Source organism: Tyto alba, unplaced genomic scaffold, assembly GCF_018691265.1.
Source record: "Tyto alba isolate M040663 unplaced genomic scaffold, T.alba_DEE_v4.0 Super-Scaffold_18, whole genome shotgun sequence".
NCBI classification, from domain to species: domain Eukaryota; kingdom Metazoa; phylum Chordata; class Aves; order Strigiformes; family Tytonidae; genus Tyto; species Tyto alba.
The window spans coordinates 21,275,668-21,301,045 of NW_024881280.1; the positions used below are offsets into that span (position 1 = coordinate 21,275,668).

A 25,378-nucleotide genomic window follows, 5' to 3' on the forward strand; every position below is an offset into this window, starting at 1 on the left:
GTTATGTAGTAGAAGGGAAAAGTAATGACTGAGGGAAGAATTTAACTCTCCTTACCCTTTTAGCTATCTAAAGAATGATACACCTGTACAGACTGATTTATCTCAGCTAGAAGCCCAAATTGGAGAAATTAGATGAATCAGCCTCTGGAAGCTCTTCTCTTTCTCCATTACATTTAACGGGAGCCTGAGAGAGTTCAGTCTATCTTAGCTACCTGTATTTTACATTAGCTTAAGGAAGTCTCGCTCCTTTTTAATTTTAAGCTTCAGGTATAGAGAGATGCGATTACAGAGAACCCATGTCTAGAATTTCCCTCACAAAGCACAAACTGTGCTGATCTGGAGGCACCATGTATAAAGTGTTTTTTAAAAAGTAAAAAGTTAGCAAAAAGGCAAACAGCAAAGCCTTAAAAGTACTGTATATTTTAAAAATAAAAGCTAAGACTAAACATCAGATGGGAGAAACTTTCTCTTCAGAAATTGAAATATATTAGGAAAAATAATCAATCTATGCAGAATAGTTTAAAATATATTTGGAGAAATATGACAAATGGGAGAAAATCCATGAAATCAGTAAGTCCAGTGTATCTGTGCAATATAACTACTACCTTTCAATCACAACTCTAACAGATTAGTGATCTAGGAAGAACAGGTTTCAAAATATTTTTGCCTATAATTGCAATAAAAACCCCATAAAATATTATTTCCTTATGACTAGACTCTATTCAATAGTCTGATTTTGCTATCTATTAACATTAGAAGATATATAGCACTTTTTGTCTAATGCTACATATTTTCATGTAATCAGCTTCCCTGTCAATACAAGGTTCGCAAAGAACCCACAATTTTACTCTTCCTAAATGTTTGCACCATTTAATATAAACAACAAATCAGCTTTGAAGGAGAGGTTCCATTTTAATTCTCCCTCATAGATGTTTATGGTCCTGTAATGACAAGCAAAAGATCAGAAGCAGGTAAGCAGAGCATGGCACAGTGCTGTCCAAGTTAGCTTTTGCACATCTAAACTGTACAGTGCCATAAGGCTATACTATCCTTGGAGAAAGCATACCTCTGTCAGTGTATGATGAATCCAGCCTAGTTAGGTGCAGTTAATTAGCACAGACAGCACTTGTATGTCTGTACTGTAGCTAGAGGAAGCTGTTATTCATACTAGCTAGAGGAATAGTTCATCAGCCTTCATGCAGAGAAGCCCTGGGATTCCTTAGATGCATGAAAGCACCACAGACTTGCTGTCTGCAAGTTCTGATGATGCAAGAAAAGCTTCCTACTGGTGTCTTTATTGTCAGCTGCTAAAAGTTCATTCTGGTTTAAATACTACATTTCAATGTGTTTAACACAGTTTCAAAATTATTCTTTGTGTATCTTAATACTGCAAACTACCACTTTACTGGAAACCTACAGAAAGGAGGACTAAGACAATTCCACAGGTAATCCTAGGTATAACTTGGAAAGTTACTAAAACAGAGAGAGGCATAGTCCTCTTCTCTCCCCACACTGCCTGTTTCCAGAGGATTTAACAAATCTTTGCCCTGTCATTTACCGCAGGACTTGCTCCAGCCTCTCAATAAATCCTGTCCCCACTACACAGTTCTATCACTGGAAGTCCCGTATCTTCATGGTCTCATACCACATCATACTGCAGCTAAGTGTCCATAAAAATTGTGATGGATCTGAACTTGAATATTGGGAGGTATAACAGGGTATGTCAATCACATCTATTAAATTGTTCAAAAGCATAAGAAATCTAGCATTTCAGTACTTTGAGCTTTGCCTGGCACCTAAGGGGAGAGTATAGCAAACCCCATCCTGTCTTTGTAGAACTTCCCTGATTTCCCTGCAACTGCCATCCTCCCATTTCCATTCCTTCAAAAAAGATATAACGATAAGCCTCTACTAAAAGAGGCTGACCCACTGGCATACTGTTCTGCTCCTAGCTTGTACTAATTGACCCCCTGTCTTGATTGAGTCCCAGACTGAGTGTTATCCACTAACTTTACTCCTCTCTCTCCTCCAACAATGCCAGGGAGAACAGATGCTGTCTGATCGGTTAAACACTGCCAATTTTATTCTCTGCCTGGCAATGTGGACTAGAAGTGCCCAGGTTGCAAGACCAGGGTTGCATTATAATGCTGTAGTTTGCCAATTATATTTCACAATCTGACTTACAATTCCAGATCCCTGAAACTTTAAAAACACATGGGACTTTCTTAATTTGTCTGAAGAGATAAGAAGGAACATCTGAAATTACTTTTATTTAGAAATTTAACATGAAATCATAAAAGAACAGATCACGTACGGAAATGCAAAATGAAGATATCGATGCTAAGGCTTTGTGCAACTACATTCATTTAAAGAGAAATCTATTCAGGGTTGTCTTTTCAGATTGTCAGATTAAAAAAGCCACACAGCATTTGCTGCTAACCCATAATTACAGATTATTACAGAATACAAAAGATGCCAGGCATAAAAAGCTGCTACAATTCACTACACTGTAATAGAACATGCAGTGGAAGTTAATTTTGGCAAATGCTTTAAATATTAGCTTTACATAATATGTATAGGTGAGACTGTAATTAGGACAGAATGAATCCTTCGAAGCCTCTTTCATTCTGACCCAGCAGATGATTACTTTTTACTAATAAGACCACAGCCATTTGACAAAAAGCCAAGTATAGTACCTTGCTTCATTCTTCAGTAAATTTAATAATTACAGCTCCTCCTGCCAACAGTTCTCAAATCAGACTTGTTCAATCCAATACTGAGCTTATTAGGGGACAGCTCTATGTTTAGAATTCTTTGGCCAAAAAAGTACTTGAGGATGATGAAGCATGCCTTAGACAAGGGCACAATGATTAGCCATTTTCTCTACATAAAAAACAGCACGTAGTCACTACAGACCACAAAATCACCTGCTGTTAGCACACAGCTGCTACAAAGAGCTGCTGCATTTATCTGGTTCTTAATACCTTTAAGGAAGCCTAAATGGAACAACTTAATATGGAGGGAGAATAGCACTACACAGAGTTTCTGGTATCAGTATTAATCTCAATTTTCTTCCCAGTGTAGCCATTTGATATTTACTAGATACAGTGCATAATATATGCTACTCCTCTCTTGCTTACTTTCTTTATTTTTATTTTTGAGTTCTGAAGAAAATGTTAACTCCTGGGTCTGTTGAGGTTCTAAGCAGATAAGAGAAAATTTCTCTTTTTAGATAACTCTGTGGTTTTAAACAGTGTAAACAGATCAACAACAAATTATGATAGGCTAAAAAAATTCACAGAAAGCTTCAATAATGCATGATCAGACAGGAAAAAAATCCAAAATATTCCTAGAAAAAGAAGTAAAATTAAGAAAAAAAATAATTTGCTGAAAGTAAAATGAAAAGGAACATTTATCCATGTTACAGTACTTAATGCTTTTTGCTCATACACAGAGCACAGAAGAATCCATATCAAATTGATCTTCATGTTGTTCAGAAGATACTTATTCCAGTTAATCAAACGGTAATTGCTCAAAATTATGTTAGTTCATTCCATACTAATGGTTCTTACCTAGTGTCTAGGTATAATTTAAAAACTTATGCTCTAGATAAACATTTCATTACTGGAAACCAAGATAAAAGTTTTTTGAAAGAAAATGTATTTAGGCTATTTGACAAACCTTCAGTGACTGGCTGAAGTTTAGAAGACCTCTCTGAGTCTGGAGAATGAAGTGGTTCTGGTTCCTTCAAGCTTTCTAGATGCATAAAAGGATCATAATCCACACATGCCAAATCAGAAAGGCTTAGAGGAAAATATTTAGGGTTGCTAAAACACTGAGACCCATAGACACATCCATGCAGAACCTAGAACAAAACCAGAATTTCATTACATTAACCACTGAAATTTCTACTTGATAGTTTTATAAGAAGTTAAGTTTATTTTTATTTACATTTTTAAATTGATTTGCTAGAACCAGGTAGGCAGGACAAAATGTTGGAAAATTTTTGATGTTTCATGCTTACAGAAACAAATCCTGGTCTGCAAAGGAAATTGTTAAAACAGCATCTACACTGAAGTGGAATTTAACAATAAAGAAACAAGAAACAATACTTACAACAAATCACTATGCTACTTTTATTTTTAGATTTCCTATCTTCTTTAATTACATATGCTAGGTCTAAGCTGCTGGAGATTTTAATCCCCTTCTCTTGCAAAAAAAATATCTTTGTTCTGTGTCCCTAAAGACAGTAATTATAATTTAGTGCTTTTTACTTTCCTTATTGCTAAAGAAAATTGCTTTGAATATAAAAGCTACATCTTCCGGTCTTAAATATATAGCTGGTCTCCTACAACACAAATGTCTGCTATCGATATGACATACAAAAAGGAACTTGGTTAACCATCACAAAATGTGAAACAAAATCAACAATTCAAATATACAAAAGATCAAACTGTTACAGTAAAATGTACAAGAACTGAGACAGCTGCAGAATGGAGATCAGCTCACAGAAAACTACTGTGTTAATTTCCACGAAAACTGACACTACTGCCATACACAGAAATTCTCATTTAGTGAGTAAATAAACATGTACCTTATATATACAATTAAGAACGGATCTTTCAGTCTTATCATTTTCTGCTCCTGTAGTGTGAAGAGGCTGCAGCAAGGTCTTTAATGGCAAGGCCATTATCCAATCCAGTAAGCACAGAAGTAACGAAACCACCAACTGGAAAAAACACTTTCAATTACAAATCAATTAAACCAGCACCTGCTACTTCACGTTTATCACTGTATTTTACTTCTTTGTTTTACTTTCTTCTTTCGATTCAGTTGAGTTAACCTTCTGCAGTAATGGCAGGTCACGCTTGTTTAAAAGCCACTGCATCTTCAAAACCTATAGCATCAGTAAAAACTTTGGCTACTGAAATATTTAAGACCATCCATACAATAGTTTCTCATCATGGTAAGTCAGTGAGCAGATACTGTGTTTAAGAGAATACCTATGATTTTCAAAATTGATTTGAGGGTGCTGTTTTTAAAATGACAGATTACACAGGTGCAAATTAAGGCTGATGTGCCGTTCTGCACATAAATCTCACTGTAAAGTGAATCAAGGATTACACAAAACTGAACTATTTCATATTTCAGCTGCACTTAGTGCTTTATAAATAACACAGAATTTCCTCCACAATGTGTCAGTAATGCTATGCAGCACCAGGTATCACCTGAAAGAAATCCAACTGCTTTCTGTATTGTAGGCTATTCAGTCAGCAAAAGAACCAACTCCCTCTAGGGGATGTTTTTAAAGACTGTAGAACAGAAATAGATTAAGACACACATACACATCAAATTATCAATAGCTTACTGGCTTCAAATAATTGTTTTTAATTTTTGAAACTGAGCCGTGGAAGAAGAAACAATTTGGATAAACAGCTGCAAGATTCTCTAAAATATTTCCCAAGTTAAACAGAAGTCTTTCAAAGAAAATCCACTTAACTAAGTTACTAATAAACAACATATAAACATCATACTCATGTCACATAATACATTACAAGTTTGTGTCTCAGAGGCACTACATAATAAAACTAATGATGAAGGGCTCTGAGTATTTTTATATTAAACCAATTTTTAAGAAACACATTAGGACTAAGTTTGTCAAACTAGGTAGGCCAATTTTTTATATGATCATTAGTTCATGGGGAAACTTTTTCAATTATGTGAAGCTTCCTCAAGTTGAAAGGTGGCTAGTTTGGCATACCACTGTAGCCTACAACAGCCCCTGACTGCAAGCATAGAGGAGAGGTGAAAGTATGGCTGTGAGTATCAAGTGATGAAGGACCCCGTCTTAGCTAGGGGACTCAGGCCCACTGAAAATACGGAAAGATAGCAATTGTTTTGAAGGATGACAACAATCAAATTCATCTGAAGATTACAGGCTACCTTGCTCAAGAATGTACTAACAATAGAAAGTGCAAAAAATCATAAATATAAATATTTTGAAAGGTATTCTCTACAAGTTGAGAATATACATATACTTGCACTATAAGACAAGTTTGAAAAGTCTACATGACTTTATTTGGTTGTAAATTCACTGAGAATAAGGAAAAAGAAGACTTTCTAAATATTGAAAACAATTGTAAATGCATATTTTCCTACAAAAACTTCCAAAATTCAATTATATGAGGAATATTGCTGGAATTCTGAGAAGACTACACTGTATTATACTTAAAGTTCTGAATCCATACTTTAAAGGACAGCTTAAATTTTGTAACAATGCCATGTCACGCACCTTTGTAATTAAATCAACAAATTAAAAAGAAATGAAGAATGTTTACCCTCTTGTCCTGTTCATAAGAGGAAGCTTCTGTACTGGGCAGCAGATGGGTAATAGTTGCTATCAGAATCTGGGGAAAATACAGCATAGTTTCTTTAAAAATACAATTCAAATATTTAAGTTTACAATAAATTTTTAAGCAAGTAAATGTGACACAATACTAGATCACAGAATCATAGAATGGTTTGAGTTGGAAGGGACCTTAAAGATCACCTCATTCCAACCCCCTGCCACAGGCAGGGACACCTTCCACCAGACCAGGTTGCTCAAAGCCCCGTCCAGCCTGGCCTTGGACACTGCCAGGGAGGGGGCAGCCACAGCTTCCCTGGGGAACCTGTGCCACTGTCTCACCACCCGCACAGTAGAGAATTTCTTCCTTATATCTAATCTAAATCTACCCTCTCTCAGTTTAAAACCATTACCTCTTGTCCTATCCCTACATGCCTTGACAGAGTCCCTCCCCACCTTTCCTGTAGCCCCCTTTAAGTACTAGAAGGCTGCTATAAGGTTTCTCTTCTCTAGGCTGAACAACCCCAATTCATGGTTAAATTCTATTAAAGCTATTTTGAGACAAATTATAGTATTCCTTGCCACTTTTTCTAAAAAAATAAATCCTTTTAATTGAATTTGGCAGAAGACGTTGAAGGAACACGTTCTGCTTGACTGACGTAGGTGCATTAGGGACAATGAAATTATACAGCTATTCCACATATTCAGGCAGGAACAGAATTCGATTCAACACACTTGTAGGGTGCAGGAAGGAGCCTGATGGGGGTTTGTGTACGGAGCTATTTGAGCTCCATTATTTCTTAGAAATACTAGAATTTGTAAATACCCAGCTTCTACTTAATCAACAATATGACTGCAGAGAAGCCGAAAAATACTTGCTACACCTCTTCAGAAGTCTCCACTATTCCCTTTCTGGTTACCTGGGAGACCTCTCTCTTTTCTCTGTGGTTCAGACCACAGAGACCATAGTCTACTTCCTTATTATTTAAAGTGTATTCAAAATAATTATTTTTGCTTTATACTGAAACTCTTTTATGCAAAGTGTTTTGCATATGTATATGCAAAAAAAAGTTGTAGATCTGTATTTTAAGTAATCATTTTCTCACTAAACATAAACATATTTTAAGACATATAATATTTTTGTCAAAGTTGCACTTTATTGACAATATTCTCATGTAAATACTGACATAATCGTATTAAGCACAGTAAATAACCACAACAGACATTTTACATGTTAATATTGGAGTCAGCAAATAAGTGTGATGTGAACCCACAAAATTAACGATCAGTAAGATTATGTTTCTACTAATTTACCATTTTGTGAAACTTACTTGTCAATATTCTGGTATTTTAATATCAGTGAAATATATTTTACTGTTACATTTAAGAGAACTAACATTTTCAAATTTTAAAAAATGACTTACCTGAATAATTCTTAAAGGTGAATCAGCTTGATACACTTGAAGTCTATGTACATAATGTATCAGCATGTTCAGCATACTGCATGCAACTTGGGCTACTGTTTTATTTGGAAACTAGAAAAGAGAACACAGCACAGTAATGATGACTACATTTCACCTAACAATATGTTAGGTGGTAAGGTGGTCAGGAATTTTGGTATTGGTTTTATACATATAGTGTTTTATGTACCTATTTATTGGAGGAACAAAATTAAATTGTACAAAATTTAAAAGTAATTATTTTACAGCTGTAAGCAAACGTTAGCAGCTAACATTAAAGGTTTGGGACAGATAATCAGACAGTTGCATGCAATGAGGGAAAGGGGAGAGGAGTCTTCTAACTAATTTCAGACTGGTTAGGTACAGGATCATGAAGCCAGAAAGATGTTCTTGTGTTAACATTAATAAACATTAAAGTGACATCACTGCAAAAAATCAAGGATCTCATTCTGAAATCAGAGGTCTCTGTCGAGAACCAAGGCAGGTGAACAGCCGCTTATCCAAAATGCAGGACATAGTACTAATAGTGAGACTAACTGTTCTGTAGTTGTTGGTGAGTGCTGTGTACAGCACTCGTCTGAATGGAAATGAATGCACCTCAGCTTCTGTGCTTGATTCCTCTGTTTCTCTGTTTTCTTTTAAAGGCAGAACAACATTGCTGCACTGGGGCCTGCTTTCAACCATTATTAAAACGTTTAAGTTACTGTGTTGGTCAAGGCAAGTGAATGCATTTGTACAATTGGTCCCCAGCCTTGGCATCGGATGCACACGCTGCCCTACGCTCCGAAGTGGGAAAACGAAGGAATGAAGAGACAGGGATATGTTTCCTTAAATTTTTAATGCACAGGACATGTAATTGAGGCTTCTTCCTTCATTGCACTTGCCTTAAAACATTAAGCTGTGCACCAAACAACAAGCACAAAGTGAATCTTACAAATGAATTTCATTCATCTAGGACATGAAAATCCTACACAGCTGAGCTAAAGACAAATCTGAGCAAAACTACAGACTTCAGAAGACAGCACAAACCACACAGAAATAAAAATAACATGCGACAGCCCCAAGGGAAGGGTTTCAAAAACATTCTTACTCAAGAAAATACTCTGTCTTTACTGAAAACAAATATTCCAAACCATAATACTGATGAATCTCAAATCACTCAGAAAACAACTAGGTGATTCATGCTTTAACCATGAAAAATCCTGTTCTGTTTCTCCAGTGAAGATGAGTAACATCAGAATTCCTGCATTATTAAAAGAACAAAAAAGTAGTTTACATGTTTTAACCTCACTTAGCAGTGAAGCTGTCACAGGTGTGTACTGCAAGATGGCTAAGTGTCTACTTCTGAACTCAGAAAAGGATAATTATGTTGCAATAATACATAGATTTAATTTCTTGGCTTCTTAGACTGTTTTCTTAATCCAGTTCTATTAACACTTCAGGGAAGGTTATCTCTCACAAACCTTAAAAAAAAAAGTTTTAAGAAAGTTGAAATGCCTGCGCAATGAAGACTGAACAGAAAATTAAGGATTTCAGAATAAATTTTTTGAATGGCAAAAGGTGGAAAATACACTCGAAGAAAACTCTGTTCTGGGCCAGCTTCTTATCAAAGCAGAGCCATCAGTTTTTACATTTAAGGTCTTGAAAAAAAAAAAAAAAGGAAAGGTACAAGCATAAACAAAAGTATTGAGTATGAAGCTTTAATAAATGTTTTTTATTTGTGGTATATATGTAAGCATAAATAAAGACTATGAATGGCTCTTATAAGTCAGCCACAGAGATGGAAACCAGAGCACACAGGGTAGTTCATTCTTGTTCTGACCTTCCCTGTTTCTCAGTGGATGCAGTTTCATGTTATTGTTGGCTTTTAACTAAAACATAGCAGATACTGACATCTGCAAGTCTTACCAGAACTTATGACAAGAACACCACTATTTTTTATCCCTCATGAGACAGCCTCTGTCTGTGCTGTGAAAGCACACTGTAAGAGCACAGTAAGCAGGGTACAGATTCTAATGTTCAAGCTCAACTGACAACCAAAAAAATTAAATAAAATTGAAAGTATAACAATTTGATTATAGAACTTGAGATCAAATCCAGATTGCTGGAAACATCATTACAAGCTTGCAGGAAAACCCCAAAGTCACTGGAGAGGACAAAAGGGGTGGATGAACCAGAGCAGCTTAATAGGTAATAGCCAGATTACTGAATTTAAGAAAAAATTACCTGAGAAAGAAGTCTGGCGACTTTTCAGAGTCTCTGAATAATGAGCCATTCACTACTTAAAACCAGGGAGCATTAACTTTTTTTTTTATGGTTTTGTTTTGTTTTGTTTTTTTTTTAAAGAGGATCATAAGGCTCTAAAATGGTTTATGCAAATTATATAACCTCTATCTGTTCTTTGGTTGAAGAGAATTTTTTTTTTTTTTTAATTTAAGAAAGGGTATGAAAGTCAGTGGAGACATAAATTTAACAGAAAGGCTGAAGGGTATGAATACAAATAAAGTTCAAATCTTGTGCACTCAAATTTTCAAGTCTTATTCACGGGAAGAGCACTGGGTAGGAAGTTTTGTTCAAGAATATGGGGATTGGTGCAAACAGATAAAACCCTTCATCTACTTCACAACCCTGTGCCAGCATGGTAATATATCACATTTCCAAAGAATATACAGATGCTTTAGAACAGATGGTTATAGAGCTGTGTCCCCTGGAAGGACATCTTCCTAAATCCAAGCAGCAACACTTGGTTTATGCCGGATAGCAAAACAGTTCACCCCTTTCAAGTCAGCTGCTTTGTTCGGAGGTGGCGTGAAGGCAGCTGTGCGATGCTACAAACATTTCACCTGTCGTTCTCTATCTCTAGAAAATGCTGTATGTTATAAAGCATAAGAATTCATATATTCATACATTTTATATGATTTTATATTTAGTAGTGTAACTGGGGACATGACATTTTAAAAGTTACTTGATGCAAAAAAAACCCAACTTTCAATGAACCAGTACTTTGCCTGATACATAACCCCTGGGGTTTTTCTTGGAAGGCTGGTCTTTCCATATTTTTCATCTTTGCAAAGGTCCATTGCTTTCTGCATGTTACATTAGTAGTTCAACTTTGTCAATACCTGCAAATAAGTTATGTTTAGCACCCATTCAACTAAGCCTGTACAACACAATTTTGTGAGGTACCTGCAGCATTTTTGAGAGGAACATAATATAATCATGAGATGCAGGAGTCTGGATGTCTGGTTAGGATCCTTTGTGCTCGTACTTCAGCAGAGGTTAACACAGATACGGCAGTATTGCCACACTGCTGGCAGAAGTGCTAGCTATATTCAGAGTGAGCTGCTGGACTGCAGCTCTGAATATGCTTCTGTGTTTCAGAAATAGGCATATAATTGTTGCTAGCATTTCCATTCAATGTTATTTGCTCAGCTGTACTTCTCAATAAGTTGGACTAGGACTATAGCTCCCTATCCATTCATTTTTCCTGAAAATAAAAAAATAAACCATTCAGGGAGTTCAAATCTCTGACTACTTGGAAGCCAGGAGATTGCTTAGGTAACAAATGAGAGCTAATTTGTTTCTCCCATGATGCATTTATGAACTTTTCATTTCATGATTAAACTTGATTGTGAATGTATACCACTGCTCAGAACAGGAGAAAAGCCAACATGCTCTGGATGCTTTTGCCAACACAAAGCAAAGCAAAGTAGAAATATAAAGATATTTGTCTTCCCATTCAAGAAGGAATTGATTTTTAATATAAATGAGATACAAATAATTGCTTTAATAAATACCTCAAAGAAAAAAGAGAAATCACAGTGAATGTCAGGATTAAAAATAGTTCAAACTTTGATAAATTGCAGAAGATAAAAACAACATAATTTTCCTAATACCAAACTTGTACAGGAACTTGGTAAAATGCACTAGTTAAGGGATATTAAGAAACAAGGGGAAAACCCTGCAAGAGAGTATTAGTGAAGCTGCAAAGGATGAATATGATTTTTGCAAAACAGGAAACTGCAATTTAGAGTCTAATACTAAAAGCCCTGCAGCCGCCCATTTTAGACATAGACTCAAATCCTGTTTCACAGGATGTGATCAGCTGATTTGCTAGGTTAATTTTCAGATTCCCATTGCTGAAAAGGATAGTTGGCCCCAACATCTGACAAGCCATGTATAACAGGTGAGCACCCTGATTTTTATCTACATGTGTCTACAGGAAGACTAGACTGTTCAGTGAATTTTGATGTAAACAAAGTGCATGTAGAAAGGTTCTGAAAATAAATAGGGTAGTATTTAAAAAGTTGAAGATAATGTTCATGAACATACAAGTTTGCAAAATACTAGAAAATGTTTTTAATAATATTCTAATTATTCCATAAAGTATGAACAAATATGAAAAATATTTGCAGAAAGTAGGAAAACAGAAGCACTCATCAAGGGGAAAAAAAAGGCCAAAACGGTGCAGTTTTTAAACAGAGATGATGAAACAAATATACTGTTGATATAGTACCAATACAAAATCTTGTGACCAGAGTTGAAATCCAGTGAGACTAGTTCCAGAAACTGTCATTCACAAAAGGAAAGACAGGAAAATATCAGAAAATCTCTTCTATTCAGAAGCATTTTATAGGCATTGCACCACAATGAACTAGCTATATCTAAGCAAGCTGCATTTCCAGGTGAGAATCGTAGTGCATGCTAACTACGTTTAACAGCAAATACCGAAACAGTAAATCATCCTAGATTTCAAGAATTTAGTGTGAAGGTGTTTATACAGAATTGCATGGTTACTACCAGAGCCTCTAAAGTTTTATCTTACAAATTAGTTTCAGAACTATTATACTGGGTGTAGGTGGGAAGGTTTAGGTAGTGGAGGCCTGCAGGGGTGGCCTACGTGGGAAGGGGCCAGGGACCACCGCTGTTCTTCCTATGTTTTCTCCCCTCCTGCTAGGGGTGGGTAAATGAGTGAGTGGCTGGGTAAGAGTTTGGCTCCTAGCTGGAGCCAACTCACAACACCCATTAAAAAGCAAACGTTAAATCCTTCTGAAAACCTGTAAAATTACCCAGTGCTGCAGTGTGCTTCATAAAAAATGGGAACTAAATTTTAATGATAGCCACAAAACCAGATGCTCTTTACTTCTCACTGAAATTAGAATTCTCATTATTTTCTTTCAATAAGCAGTTTATTCACATAAACTTTGATACCAACTCTTGATCCATCTTCGGATTCAGATGTTTTCTAACAGTTACTGGCCTGAATGACACATCCTGGAGTGAGCCTAGAGAAGCACTTTGCCACAGGAAAGCAAACATGCTCTGGTGCTTTCATGCATGTGCATAAGTACTCTACATCCATCATCTGGCCAGACCTGAGAAGCAATACTGCATAATGCAATGGCTCTCCAACTCAGAAGAGAACAGGCACAGAATGCAATGAGGGTATGGGGATAATGGCATCTGGTTGGTGAGGTCAAGAAGAGGGCAGGTGAGCAAGAAACATGAGAAGCTCTGGGAAACTTCTTGTCCTTTGCATTTGCCACCTTCCCATTTTCTTCCCTGTCTCCCTCTTACACTGGATGTTCTGCTCAGTCTGGCAGCCAAAGAGTACAAGGCACCAACTTGGTTTGGGACGGTCTTTTTCCATGTGATGGCAGATGGCTCACAAAATTGGGATCCCTTCCAGTTTTCTCTCTACCCTGGCCTCTCCCTTTGTGATCTGTCAGAAGAATGTACCATGGAGACTTTAAGAGTACTATTAATCAGAGCTGGGGAACCCAGGATGCCAATTATTGAGGAATGTGACTTCCCTCGGCATCCATGTCTAGGCTGGACAGGAGACGCAAATGCTGGAGAAAGACAGACTCTGACACTTCAGTACTCCAGTGTCTTTGTATGGATCTGTATATGGTGTATGTGGCAAGGTCTTGGTAACGGAGAGGCTACAGAGGGCCTCTGTGAGAAGAGGCTAGGGGCTGCCCCATGCCAGACACAGGAGGTCCCAGCCAGCTCTGCAACAGACCCACCAAAGGACACAGCTGAGCCCGTCTGCCAAGTGTGCGGTGCCTTTGTGAAAACATATTTAAGAAAGGGCAAAAAGGCCACACAGGCAGAGAAGGAAAAAAAATAAGGAACGAGAAACACCAGGCGAACATGAAGGTCAGAGAAGGAGGCGGGGGAGAAGGTGCTCCAGGTGGTAGAGCAGAGATTCCCCTGAAGGGTACGGAAAAGACCACGCCGGAGGAGATGTCCACACTGCAGCTGTGGAGTACCCCACACTGCAGCACCGGGTATCTCCTGAGGGAACTGCAGTCCACAGACAGCCTACAGTGGAGCAGGCTTACCCTTAAGGACTGCAGCCAGTGGAAGGACCCAGACTGAAACAGGGAGGAAGGAGTGGCAGACAGGAACTGTTATGGACTGTCCGTAACTCTCCATTCCCCATCCCCTCTGCACTACTTGGGAATGAAGAGTGAAGCTGAGCCTGAGAAAAGGGGAGGGGAAGGAAAAGTGGTGTTTTAAATTTTGTCTTTGTTTCTCACTGCCCAAATTATTTTAATTAAAATTAAATTAATTTCCCCAAGTCAAATCTGTTTTGTTCACAATGGTAGCTGGTAAGCAATCTCCCTGTCTTCATCTTGACCCACAAGATTTTTCATTCTGTTTTCTCCCCCTGTCCTGTTGAAGAGGGGGAGTGAGTGGCTCAGTGCGAGTTTGCCCCTTACTTAAGGTTCATCTACCACAGGCTCCTAGATCTATTTACAAATAGATGCAGAAAACCCTTCTGGAAGCTTGGATCCAGGATGTGGGAAGGGGTATAGCTGGACAAAGTCAGACAAAACCAGTAGTGGCTTTGCTGAAACCTGAATTGCAAGAATTACTAGTGAAAGATGGGGTGATGGACAAACTATTATGCTCCAAAGAGTATAGATTAGAGTGAAGTGGCTAATGATATATATTAAGATAGGGATTCACTATCTTGCCTCCCAGCACACCATTTCCCCCAAACTTAAAGAAGGGTAAGGATCTCTTTTGGCAGAGTTCAGAGATACATTAATTAAACTGAATTCAGTCTTTTGTAAGGATTGAAAATCAGACTGTGAAGTAAAGATGCTAAAACATGATGATAACTTTGAAGAGGCAAAGTATCTTTACATGTAAAGGTGATATACATTGTAAAATTGTTAGTCTCTCACCTTTAAAGAAACACAAATCACATTCAATGCTTCCTTGATCTGAGGATGATGTGATTCATGAACTAGCTCCTCACAGATCCAAATACCAAGGCTGCAAAGAGCAACGCATCTGTAAAACAATGTTGGAGGACAAGTTATTGAGAAACATGATACAAGAACGTGCAATTTTTATGATACATGACATGTCTTGCTAAGGTCTAAAAAATATGGTTTTGGTATTTCAAAAAGAACTACAGAAACACCTTTATAATGCTGTAACTTATTTAAAAATGAGCAAGAAATCCCAAGTACCCAGGTGAAGACACAGGAAAGGACAAAGGAAACAGTCTCCTGAGCAACTAAAAATCCAAAAGACATCAAGAACTCCTGCATTTCTATGTCCTTTTTGGATAAAAAATACTACCTGAAAACAGTGTATAGGACATTCATATGTATTTTCTTAAGATAAAGCAAAAATTGTGGTGGGAGGTTCCTCTTCCCCAATATCAGAGTTTGCTCATATTTGTTTAGAGCTTCTGGAATATTATTCGTTCATAGGTAGACTTTTTTTTTAGACTGACAATAAACAAGGATGAATAGAGGAGGGGTAAACGCATGCTAGCGACAGTATACATATTGTGATTAAATACGTCGTTTTTTGTTGTTGTTTCTTCGTTTAAAATCAGGTAATAAAAAAGAATTGTAAAGGTAAAGAGTATTTAGATAGATGAGTTCAAATCAGCAGAGATGGACGAAATTTGTTCAGAAATGGTAATGAAAGTCATCTCTGAATCACTAGTAATTATCTTCAAGAACACATGCTGCAAATATTTTGGAAACAACTTCAGAACTCAAAATTCTCTGGATAAAATTGGAGAGCAATCCAAAACTGACAAGATGAAAGCGGGTCATTGGAACTGCAAAGCATTACATCTGGAAAGGAAAAATCATATGCTAGAATAGAAACAGAAACAGAAGTGCCTATGACACCTGTGCTGTAGAAAAAGGATTTTAAGGCTACAAAGAATCATGAAACTGTTAACAGATAGCAAAAATATATCTTGGAATTAATTCTATGTGATAGTGTAAATAAGGTGTCAAACCACCCTGTTTTGCAAATTGTTACTGAAATCTGAACTGCAAGACCACCTCCACTATACTTTGATTAATACAGTTTAAGAATAAAGACAAGCTTAAGGGAGTCTAGGAAAAAAGTGACAAAAATAATAAACAGCTTTGGGAAATACAGCATATGGAGGAAAAGTTGAAGGGTGTACTGAGTCTAAATCACAGTTAAGGAAGGAAATGATAAGACATCTTCTGATGTGCAGTAAGTCACTGAAGAGTTTAATTTCCAGTAGAAAAGATTTCTCCTATATGCTGGTCATAAAACCAACCTGACTGTAAAAATTAGGTAAGTATTGGAACAGTCTATCTAAGATTTTTGTAACTTTCTTCTTTGAGAAATTTTTCAGGACTATGTAGGCAAGCTACTGCCAGGAATGTTTTAAACACACTCCAGCCTCAGAAAAGGGGCAGCAATCTACACTTCTGCTATTTCCACAGTATGTGTTTCAATCCTTTCTGAACAAAAGAAAATAAGAACATAGCATGGATTTAATAATAAATGTGGATAGCTTGTGTTAACTGACTCAGAAAATAAACCTTTAGTATACAGAAGAGTAGACAGCTCTAAGTCTGTGTTACTATTTAAAGTTTTCTTCATGACACTGAGAACCATTCCATATCTGATGACATAATGTTGTGCAAAATATCCAGGAGTCTGTGAGGTTTCTATTAAGAACACCAGTTTTGTTATCATTATTCAGAGCAGTCTCTGAAAAACTGTGTAGTTATGTGGCTACAGTGTTGTTATTAAAGAATCACAGCCTTAAAACAAAAGCTGAAGAAGAGATGAACAGTGAGTTCATCAACCTATCACTTCTTTTTCAGACTGCCAGCACAGGAGAGGTATTTGATTAATAGAGTTATTAATCTTTACAGATGGATATCTGAGAGTAGAACATATTTCAGATAACTGACTTTCCTGAAGCTTAGTTGGGTCAAGTATGTAATGAAACGCAAAACACTGAGCCTCTGCAGAAGAGATAAGGAATAAAGATTTATAGCTTGGGTAACAATAACAGCACTCAGACTTGCTAGAGACAAACAAATCTATATACCCAAGATCCGAGAAATCTAAGGTCCCTCCTAGGAAATTGCAAAGACAAGTAAGTCTCTACTACTGGCTGAGCTGACATGGCAAAATTTTAATGCAGATCCTAAACATGACCTCTGATGGTAACCCAGGTAAACTCTGTACTGGTATGAAGGAGACGATATCAGAGATGTTATTACCAAAAAAGACAGTGTGTAAACTACCACTGAGGAGTAAGCCAGTCAAGCTTCAGAACCTGTGGGAACATCATTATCCCCACAATGAAGACATACCCTTCTGTCTCCCAGAAGAAGGAGAGGGACATAAGTAACCCAAAGACACTGGGAATCTATTCCTTTTCAATCTTAATTTAATGTTATTACACACAGTGGTCCAGCTCTGCGTTTTGGGGTAACATAGCTCAGCTTTCTGAAAGTCTGGGCATGCACATGTGCCTCTGCTCTTATATACACACACTCCTAGCCAGACAAGGATATGGTGACATGTAGGATGTTCCCCTCCTCTTCACAGCCACACTGACAGAATCGAAGATGCCACAGGATCAGTAATAATATTCTGAACCAACTGGAGAGTGTTATGCTTTTTAGAATTCAGTTTTGTAAAAGAATGTGAAAAATAAAATTAAAATGATCTCAGAACATTCCTTCTTTCCCCTGTATTGAGAGATATTACCAGCTCACGTGAAGAAGAGGTAAGTGAGCTGATGAAAACTGCTCTTGGTTTTCCAGCAAAATGTTTTAAAATTCAATGAGCAGATCTTTCCAGTAACATTTTTCAGGTAGGTAGTTCTAGTATTTTGCATTTCTTAAGCGACAATGTATTAGTTGAGCATATATAAAAACTCCACCCAAATACATAAGGCACACAAGTGTGCTGTTCCTTGGTAGGCATTACAGAATACTGTTCCAATCCAATCACGGGACTCTATAACTGAGAGTCTCTGGGTATGGGTAAGGAGGAACAAAATCCTAAACAGATTAAGAAACAGAAAAATGGTAACTATCCTCTCTGAAGTTCTCTATTTGATGTAGATTCTTAGGTTTAGGCATCAGAACAATCATTCCCAGTTTATTCCTTAGCTTAGTATTTTCTGCTCCTTTCCCATACCATAAAGAAGGGCTCATGTACCTTGGCTTATTTTTGTTTTTCCAAATTAAATCATGTGGTCTAATAAAAAATAAAAGAATTTTGTCCTTAATCAAAGTAACAAAGTAACAAATAAAATGTTTTTCTAGTACAGAAGATCCCTGAGTTGAACACCAGGGTAGGCTGGTAAAGCATACAGCTTATACTCTTACCCATACTTACATCCCTTCCTATCAGCCACTATCAGAAAAAGGATACTGGGCTATATCCGCATTTGGTCTGACAGAAGATGTCTGTTCTTTTAATATCTCTATTTACAAGCAATTTTGAATTCATATGGTGGACCACAGTTTTGATAGTGGTGAAGAAAACCATGAATGAAGTAAATATAAACTTCTATTTTAAGCTCTCTAATACATCCACCATGAATCAGTATATAAAAAAAAAGAATCTATTAATTTAGAAGCTCTTTTTGTATGACCTACCTTGCAGGACCAGATGGTTCCTCTCTTGCTGAACTTAACACAGTTTTAATTATGAGTTCCTAAAACAAAGAGGAAAATATTCACTGATTTACCAGTAACTCCATCACATGAAGCATCAGAAAATTATAATTTTATTATACCACACACAGGCATATTGCTTAGCTGAGTTGCTAGGTTTGTGGTCAGATGAATCGTTTGCTTACCACTACTCCAAGCTTCTAGTCTGCCCCAGATGCTCATTATTGTGCTACCCCAAGAATATGCCACAGGTAACTGTCCTAATTTCTGCTGATTAACCATTTATCCAATTCTTGCCGATACATTTCCATAAAATATCAAGGGTAAAAAACTACACCAACAAAGGACTCCCTAATGCTAGCTTCTGTGAATAGCGCTGAAGGGTATTACAGAAAGAATCTACTACTTCGAGGTTTAAACAAGCATTTTTTCAAAATTATATTGATTTTAAAAGTCTTTGGAAGTAGTTGCAGAACAAGTGACTACAGTGCCTTAGAAATGACAACAAGAATAATTTTGACTCAACTGCAGTGAAATGTCCCTAAAGCTGTAGGGTGCTCCCAATAAAGCCTAAGTAAATAGCCATTATGCAATAGAAATGAGAAAGAAGGAATTCAAAGTCCCCGAAAGGGAGCAAGTTATAAAGCAGCTTCCAAGCCACCATCTCTCTCTAAACTGAAACAGTTTGGAAACCTACGGGGAACCTTTTCTTTTGACATAGTAATCATATCTGACACACATACAGCAAAATTAAACACATGAACTGAGCTCTGCCCAGTTTCAGTATACTGGCACACTACCCAACTCTGTATTATTCTTTGCTTTTTGTCTAAAAGAACATAGTGATGTACCGAGGTTTTCTAAAGCCCCTAGTAACATAGGCAGATTTCACCAGTTGTGAATCCTCAGTAAATTAAACAATGTATCTTGAACCTCTCAATCTTCTCATCTCAGCTGATTAAATCTCTGAGACCTGTAAATAGTCCTAATGAGAGTGGGCTTGAAAAGGTGAGATAACACATCAGTGAGGTAACACATCATTTCCTTTTACAATACAGGAAAACACTTTATTATTGCATTAATAGCAATTATAAAGTATTTTTAGTAGTATAAAGTTTGATAAGATTTCATGGGATCCTGAGCCTTCTAATTGCTTTGAAATGATTTCCGAAAAATTTTAGAATCTTAAAATTTTAGTTAGTATTTCTTGGGAAAACATCATATTAAACATATACTTCGTAGCTGAATACCATCCAAATATTCTTAAAATTCCTACCTTAACATCTGTAAACTGAGACACAGCAATGTCAGGAATGTTTGGATGAAGAGCTGGTAGTTCATGATATAAATTGGGAAAACAGACTAGAGATCCTAAAAGAACTTGTGCTTCAACTCTTGGTGCCTAAAAGGAAAAAAGGTGGAGAGAAATACATATTCTTACTGCAATCAGGAAGCTGACATTTCTAGCTGCCTTAAAAGAGAACAATGGCTGAAAGTCTACAACGCTATTTCCTTTCTCCTTCTGCAAATTCTGTAAAGCTAAGCAAACCAAGACCACAGCCTCATGGATTGCTACTCATGCATACCCCATGCTCCCATTTTTCAAGATGGTCAAAAGGAAGCAGAGGAATTGTTAGGACTACAGACAAAGGACTGAGCACCTAACTAAGCCTGGGTGTTAGGTTCAGCTAATTGAACAGGATCTGGGAAAGGACCAGACGTGACAGGAGGCATTGCTGGACATTACAGGTAACAGTGTAAGAAACTGTCAGAGGATTCTTGAGGGAGGCTGGATTTCATAGTTGGTTAAAGGGGAAATGATCTGAAGAACAGTCAGAACTCACAGACAACTGGAGGGGAGTACTGGGGAGCTTTGAGAAAGTACAGTCATGCAAGGCCAACAGCACCTAGGTAATCATATCAGTATTGCTATATAAGGCTGAAGTTGTCTGGGTAACAGTATCAGAAATACATCCAAATAGTGCAAACACTAGCGGATTTGAGTTCTCAAACCTGATCATCCCAGTCACTACATAGCAGAGATAGGAAGGAATAAATTTACTTTTAAAATGAAAGTACAGTCAAAATGGACATTTATTTTAAAACAATTTAAAGCGCAGATAAATGGCAGTCACGGTTCTGAGAACTCTGAGGTAAAATAAGATTCTCTGCTTCAACAGTAATTTTTGCATTCTTCACATATTTTCTGGAGAGGACTTGCACGTGTAGTGGTCTAGAATAAACCACCAACTGCTAACCGTTACACTGAATTCTGGGGTCAAGTTAAGAGCCTAGTCAAGGAAAAATACTGCTCAGTTTTCTCCCAAACCCTTTTCACTCACACATAAATGAGAATGAACGGATGAATACTTACATTGAGGAAAGAAGAAGCAGCCACTCTTCCTGCTGCTACAATGAAATCCATAATAAGCATGGTGGCACCAGGCAAACCAAGTGAAAAGAACTGAGGAGAGCAGTGCTTGATGATTGTATTGACAATATCCTTTTGGGAGGAAATGGGAAAAAATGAAGAGTATCAATGAGATGCACAATACATGAGAAAAAAAAAGTCAGGTATTTACCAAAGGTAGAAAGTGAAAATGCAGGAAAGCAAATTCATTGTGGCAATTAAGACACTTGCTACTGAGTGAAGAGTAGCATAAACAGATTAATTCCTTAACTATACTAATATTAATGTAAGAAAACTGTGGTATACTTTATACATCAATTTAACCTTGGACACTATTGTATGAGATTGGTACCAGGTTACATCTTACATTCATTTACATTTAGCTTTTAAGAATTCTATAAATGATTAACCATTCATTTAAATATGTACAGAAGAGATACAGTGAGATAACCAGCTATTATACCTTCTTAACAACTTAATCCTCTCCAGGAAGTATCACCTGACTATAACTTTAAAAAAAGTATTAGCTTCTTACATATATCCGTATCGAACCAAAATATAAAGAATGATAATAAAGTGTTTTATAACATTTCTGGTACATAGTTATTCAACACAGCATATTACATTCTTGTAGACTTAGTGAGGCAGTTTTTAAAATTAAAGTACATGATGCAATTTCTTCGAAAAGTATAAAATGTTTTAATTCTTAAAAATCATTGCAATTTCACAGATAGGCAAAAAAAAAACCCTTTTCCTTCTCTGAGTAATTCTCCAGGAGTAGTGATATCCAACTAAATGGCAATATGTTATAGGAAGATTTGCAATGCAGCAACAAAAGCACTGTACAATGGTTATAGAGGATAGAAACTGGAGATCTGTCCTATCCATATCCATCTGTGGAATAATTCTGGACTATTTCTATTTTGCCCAGTTAATTAAAACAGGGCTGTTTGAGCCTTTGATGTCTCTATGCCTCTAACTGCTCCTCAAAAATTTCACAAAACCAACCTTTTCACACTTCTGATGCACGCCTTTAAAAAGAGTGTTTAAGACATACAATATTTTCAGACTTGTTCATATTGGAACCTGTGAAAAACATGTACTCCCACTGATTAGATATACTCAGTTTGTCTCACTGCTGATTCCTACACTTGCCATAGACATAAACTACGCCCAATCCGGTTAGCACAGTTTACTTTCCTACTAGCTAAACTGTTGCATCAGGGAGCAAGAACAACAATAGACCTTCCTTCTCTTTCTGGCATGCTTCAATCTATAATGCACAATCAGTGAAAAAGTGAAAGAGCACCTTTTCTCCCCTCATATTTGCTTGAAACTGAGTACATAAAAAGCATCTCTGATTACAACCAAGAATATGAGGGCCATTTATCAAAGTCTAGAAAAAGTATCAGTCGCTTAACTATTTTCAAAGACAAAGTTAAATTACTCAACTGAAAATCCATTCAGTGTTTTTGATAAAACAATTTTATTTTTAGCTATACTATTTACATTAACCTGAATTTCATAATTAAACTTACTTGATCAACATGAAGAAGCCCACAGTGCATTATATTGTAGAAATGAGTTAAAAAATCCCTGTTTGGAGAAACATCTTGTCTTCGCTTCATTGTCTTGCAAATCAGTTTATAGGCATGTAGCTTTCCTTGTTTGTATTTATCAGTCAGCATTGTTGCCTACAGTTTTAGAATGACATTTATTATTCATAAATAAAAAAACTACATTAAACACTCTTTTACACCAACATGAACTTTTATTTCTGTTTCACTTCCTAGTGCTCAAATTTACCTTGAACAGCCATGGTGTTAGAATTCTCAGTGGTGGAATTAAAACTGGTGGAGATGGTGAAGTTAGGTTATCTGTTGAAATACCAAGATTGTCTCTTATCTGCAATTATTAAAAACAAAATGAAAATATAAATATTTATGGGAAATATGTAAGGTGGTGGGCTTTTCCTTGTGAAAATCCTGCCCTGTCAGGTCAGTTTGGAGAAGAGGTTTAGTTCTTTTACCTTGGCAAGATTCTGCCACAGTTCACACAGATAATCAAAAACCTGGGCATGAATCTCTGGATCCATGATGCTGTTGACATCTCCCAGAATTCCTAGCATTCGCCTCCACATCACAGTAGCAACATCTGCATGCCATCCTGTAAGCGTTCCCCCAGCCATCACACTGCAACATTCTGAGGGGAATTCACTAGTTTCTGTAATGGAAGAAAAAAAGTATAGTGAGACCTACCTCTTCAGAAAAAGGAAAGTTCTGATATAAGTACTACATACATTGTTTTCTTAAAACCAAAAGGAAAAAAACCATCAGGCTTTCAGAGTAAGATACTTCTTATACATTCAGCCACCTCAATGATGGGTATGTTTAACTATACGTCTATTATCAAACTCTGTAGAGGAAGAATTGTCCTGTTTCTTATATTCTTTCCATAAATAACATTTAAGGTCACTACTGAAGCCCTAATAATGATCTGACGGACCCAGTAAGGCCATTCCTTCTGTAAGTGCTGTCTCACATTCTTTGAAGTCAATGAGTCTCCAAAACTCTATTTGCCTGTTTTCAAGTAAAATTACATTTCAACTTCACATTTTTCTCAATCAAACAGAAAGAGGATTTTCCTTAGAATCTACTAGGAACGTATTTTACTGCAAATTGAAGAGAAAGGTGAGACCAGACTTGTCTCTGACTACTGTCCTTTAAGCAGTAGATTTGTATGAGTGGAGAGGTAACATTTGGTAACCTAGCACCACAGTCTAACTCTCACCTAGCTCTCTTTACACATCAGTGTTATACAAATGAACATTCTTTTTAGGTGGCAGACGATTAATCTAATTTGTCCATACAAAGAAAACTTTGATAGATCATGATGGCTAAATTCTACTCAGCTCACGCTTACCTAGTTAAACAGTCACACTAAACTAACTAACAAGCCATGGTTTTAAAGCAGCAGGCACTCAGAATCTCCTTTCCGCCCCTCTCAGATTTTCAAAACATCTCAGCACCAGAATTTGCCGAGACCTTCTGAAAATCTTGCAGCTCCCGCAGGCATACAAAATCAAAATCAAATGCAAATTCAGCCCAATCACATAGCCTCTTCTTTTGAAGATCTGGACCACTGTGGTAGAGACACTAATAGTTTCTAGGCTGTAATTTCAAAGTACAAAGCAAAATTCTATTTCTGTCCATCCCTAGGCTACTTAAAGGAAAAGGGTCTCAAATATACATCAGACACTCTTCTGTTTCCATAAGACCAAACATGGGAGAGATGGGAACTTTGTATTTACAAAGTTAATGTATCCTAGAATTCAATAGCTAAGTTAGTTGAAGTCATTATAAATGGGTTTAAATATCAGAAGGAAAAGAACGAAACTTCCAAGGAGAAAATATAACATTATTTTATAATTATTTCTTATTATTTGTACATCAATGATAAAACAGTCCATGGCAGGGCCACATACTAAATTAAGCTGCCATGACTCTAAGCATCAAAAAGAACAATTATAAATGTGTGGACTATTGATCCACTGCTAACAGTTCCAATGAAATGCAAGATAAAATGCAAAAGGTTCTTGTGTGCTTTTAAATCACCGCAATTAAATCTTTTAAAACGTGCAGATGAAATAGCTTCGTACAGGATTGTCTACAACTAATGTGCTACTAGCTACTTTATTATATGGCATTGGAAAGAAAGAAAGAACAGGTTTATATTTTCTATTCCAGATATTGCCTAGGTCATCTGGCGTCTGTAAAACAGAGTGGTGGAGCTTCTCATCCAGCTGCAGATCCTTCTGCTCAATATGATCTGCATGAAGAGTGGCAGGAGAGGGTGTCTGTGATCGGGATCCAAGAGCAGATTGGATTGGAGAAGCACTTTCAGAGCCTGCAAATGCAATTTTTAACAGTTACCTTTAAAGCCTTTTCTTTTTTCTTGAGCTACTGAAATGTCTAAACATAGCATTACAAGAAAACTGAACTACTTCTATATATCAAATCTGGGCAAGAAAAGATATAAAAACTGTCAGTAGATCTCCATGTGAATGGTGCTCTGAAAGAAAATGAATTACATGCAGGAAAGCTGAGACACGAACAACAAAATCAGATAGGCAAATGGATTAACAGAGCTCTCTTTTAAGTCCAAATAATTTTAAATGTGTTTGTTCTGTAGCACTTTCAGTGTTTTGAACCAGTGA

General features: G+C 36.8%; 1 protein-coding gene across 16 annotated transcripts in view; it reads right to left on the bottom strand.

The window, feature by feature from the left end:
• Positions 1-25,378, bottom strand: part of RALGAPA1 (Ral GTPase activating protein catalytic subunit alpha 1) — a 133,451-nt gene that overhangs the window by 48,100 nt on the left and 59,973 nt on the right. For 14 of the 16 annotated variants that reach the window (XM_042791125.1, XM_042791123.1, XM_042791121.1 and 11 more), the window contains 12 exons: positions 24,916-25,068; positions 23,192-23,385; positions 22,969-23,067; positions 22,701-22,856; positions 21,127-21,255; positions 20,029-20,154; positions 18,735-18,793; positions 15,006-15,114; positions 7,771-7,881; positions 6,339-6,407; positions 4,595-4,729; positions 3,682-3,865 (listed from right to left, as the gene is read on the bottom strand). In XM_042791125.1, coding sequence (XP_042647059.1) covers positions 3,682-3,865; positions 4,595-4,729; positions 6,339-6,407; positions 7,771-7,881; positions 15,006-15,114; positions 18,735-18,793; positions 20,029-20,154; positions 21,127-21,255; positions 22,701-22,856; positions 22,969-23,067; positions 23,192-23,385; positions 24,916-25,068 — 1,524 coding nt within the window. The remainder of the gene's footprint in view (positions 1-3,681; positions 3,866-4,594; positions 4,730-6,338; positions 6,408-7,770; positions 7,882-15,005; positions 15,115-18,734; positions 18,794-20,028; positions 20,155-21,126; positions 21,256-22,700; positions 22,857-22,968; positions 23,068-23,191; positions 23,386-24,915; positions 25,069-25,378) is intronic. The other 2 variants (XM_042791124.1, XM_042791115.1) reach the window with 1 other exon arrangement.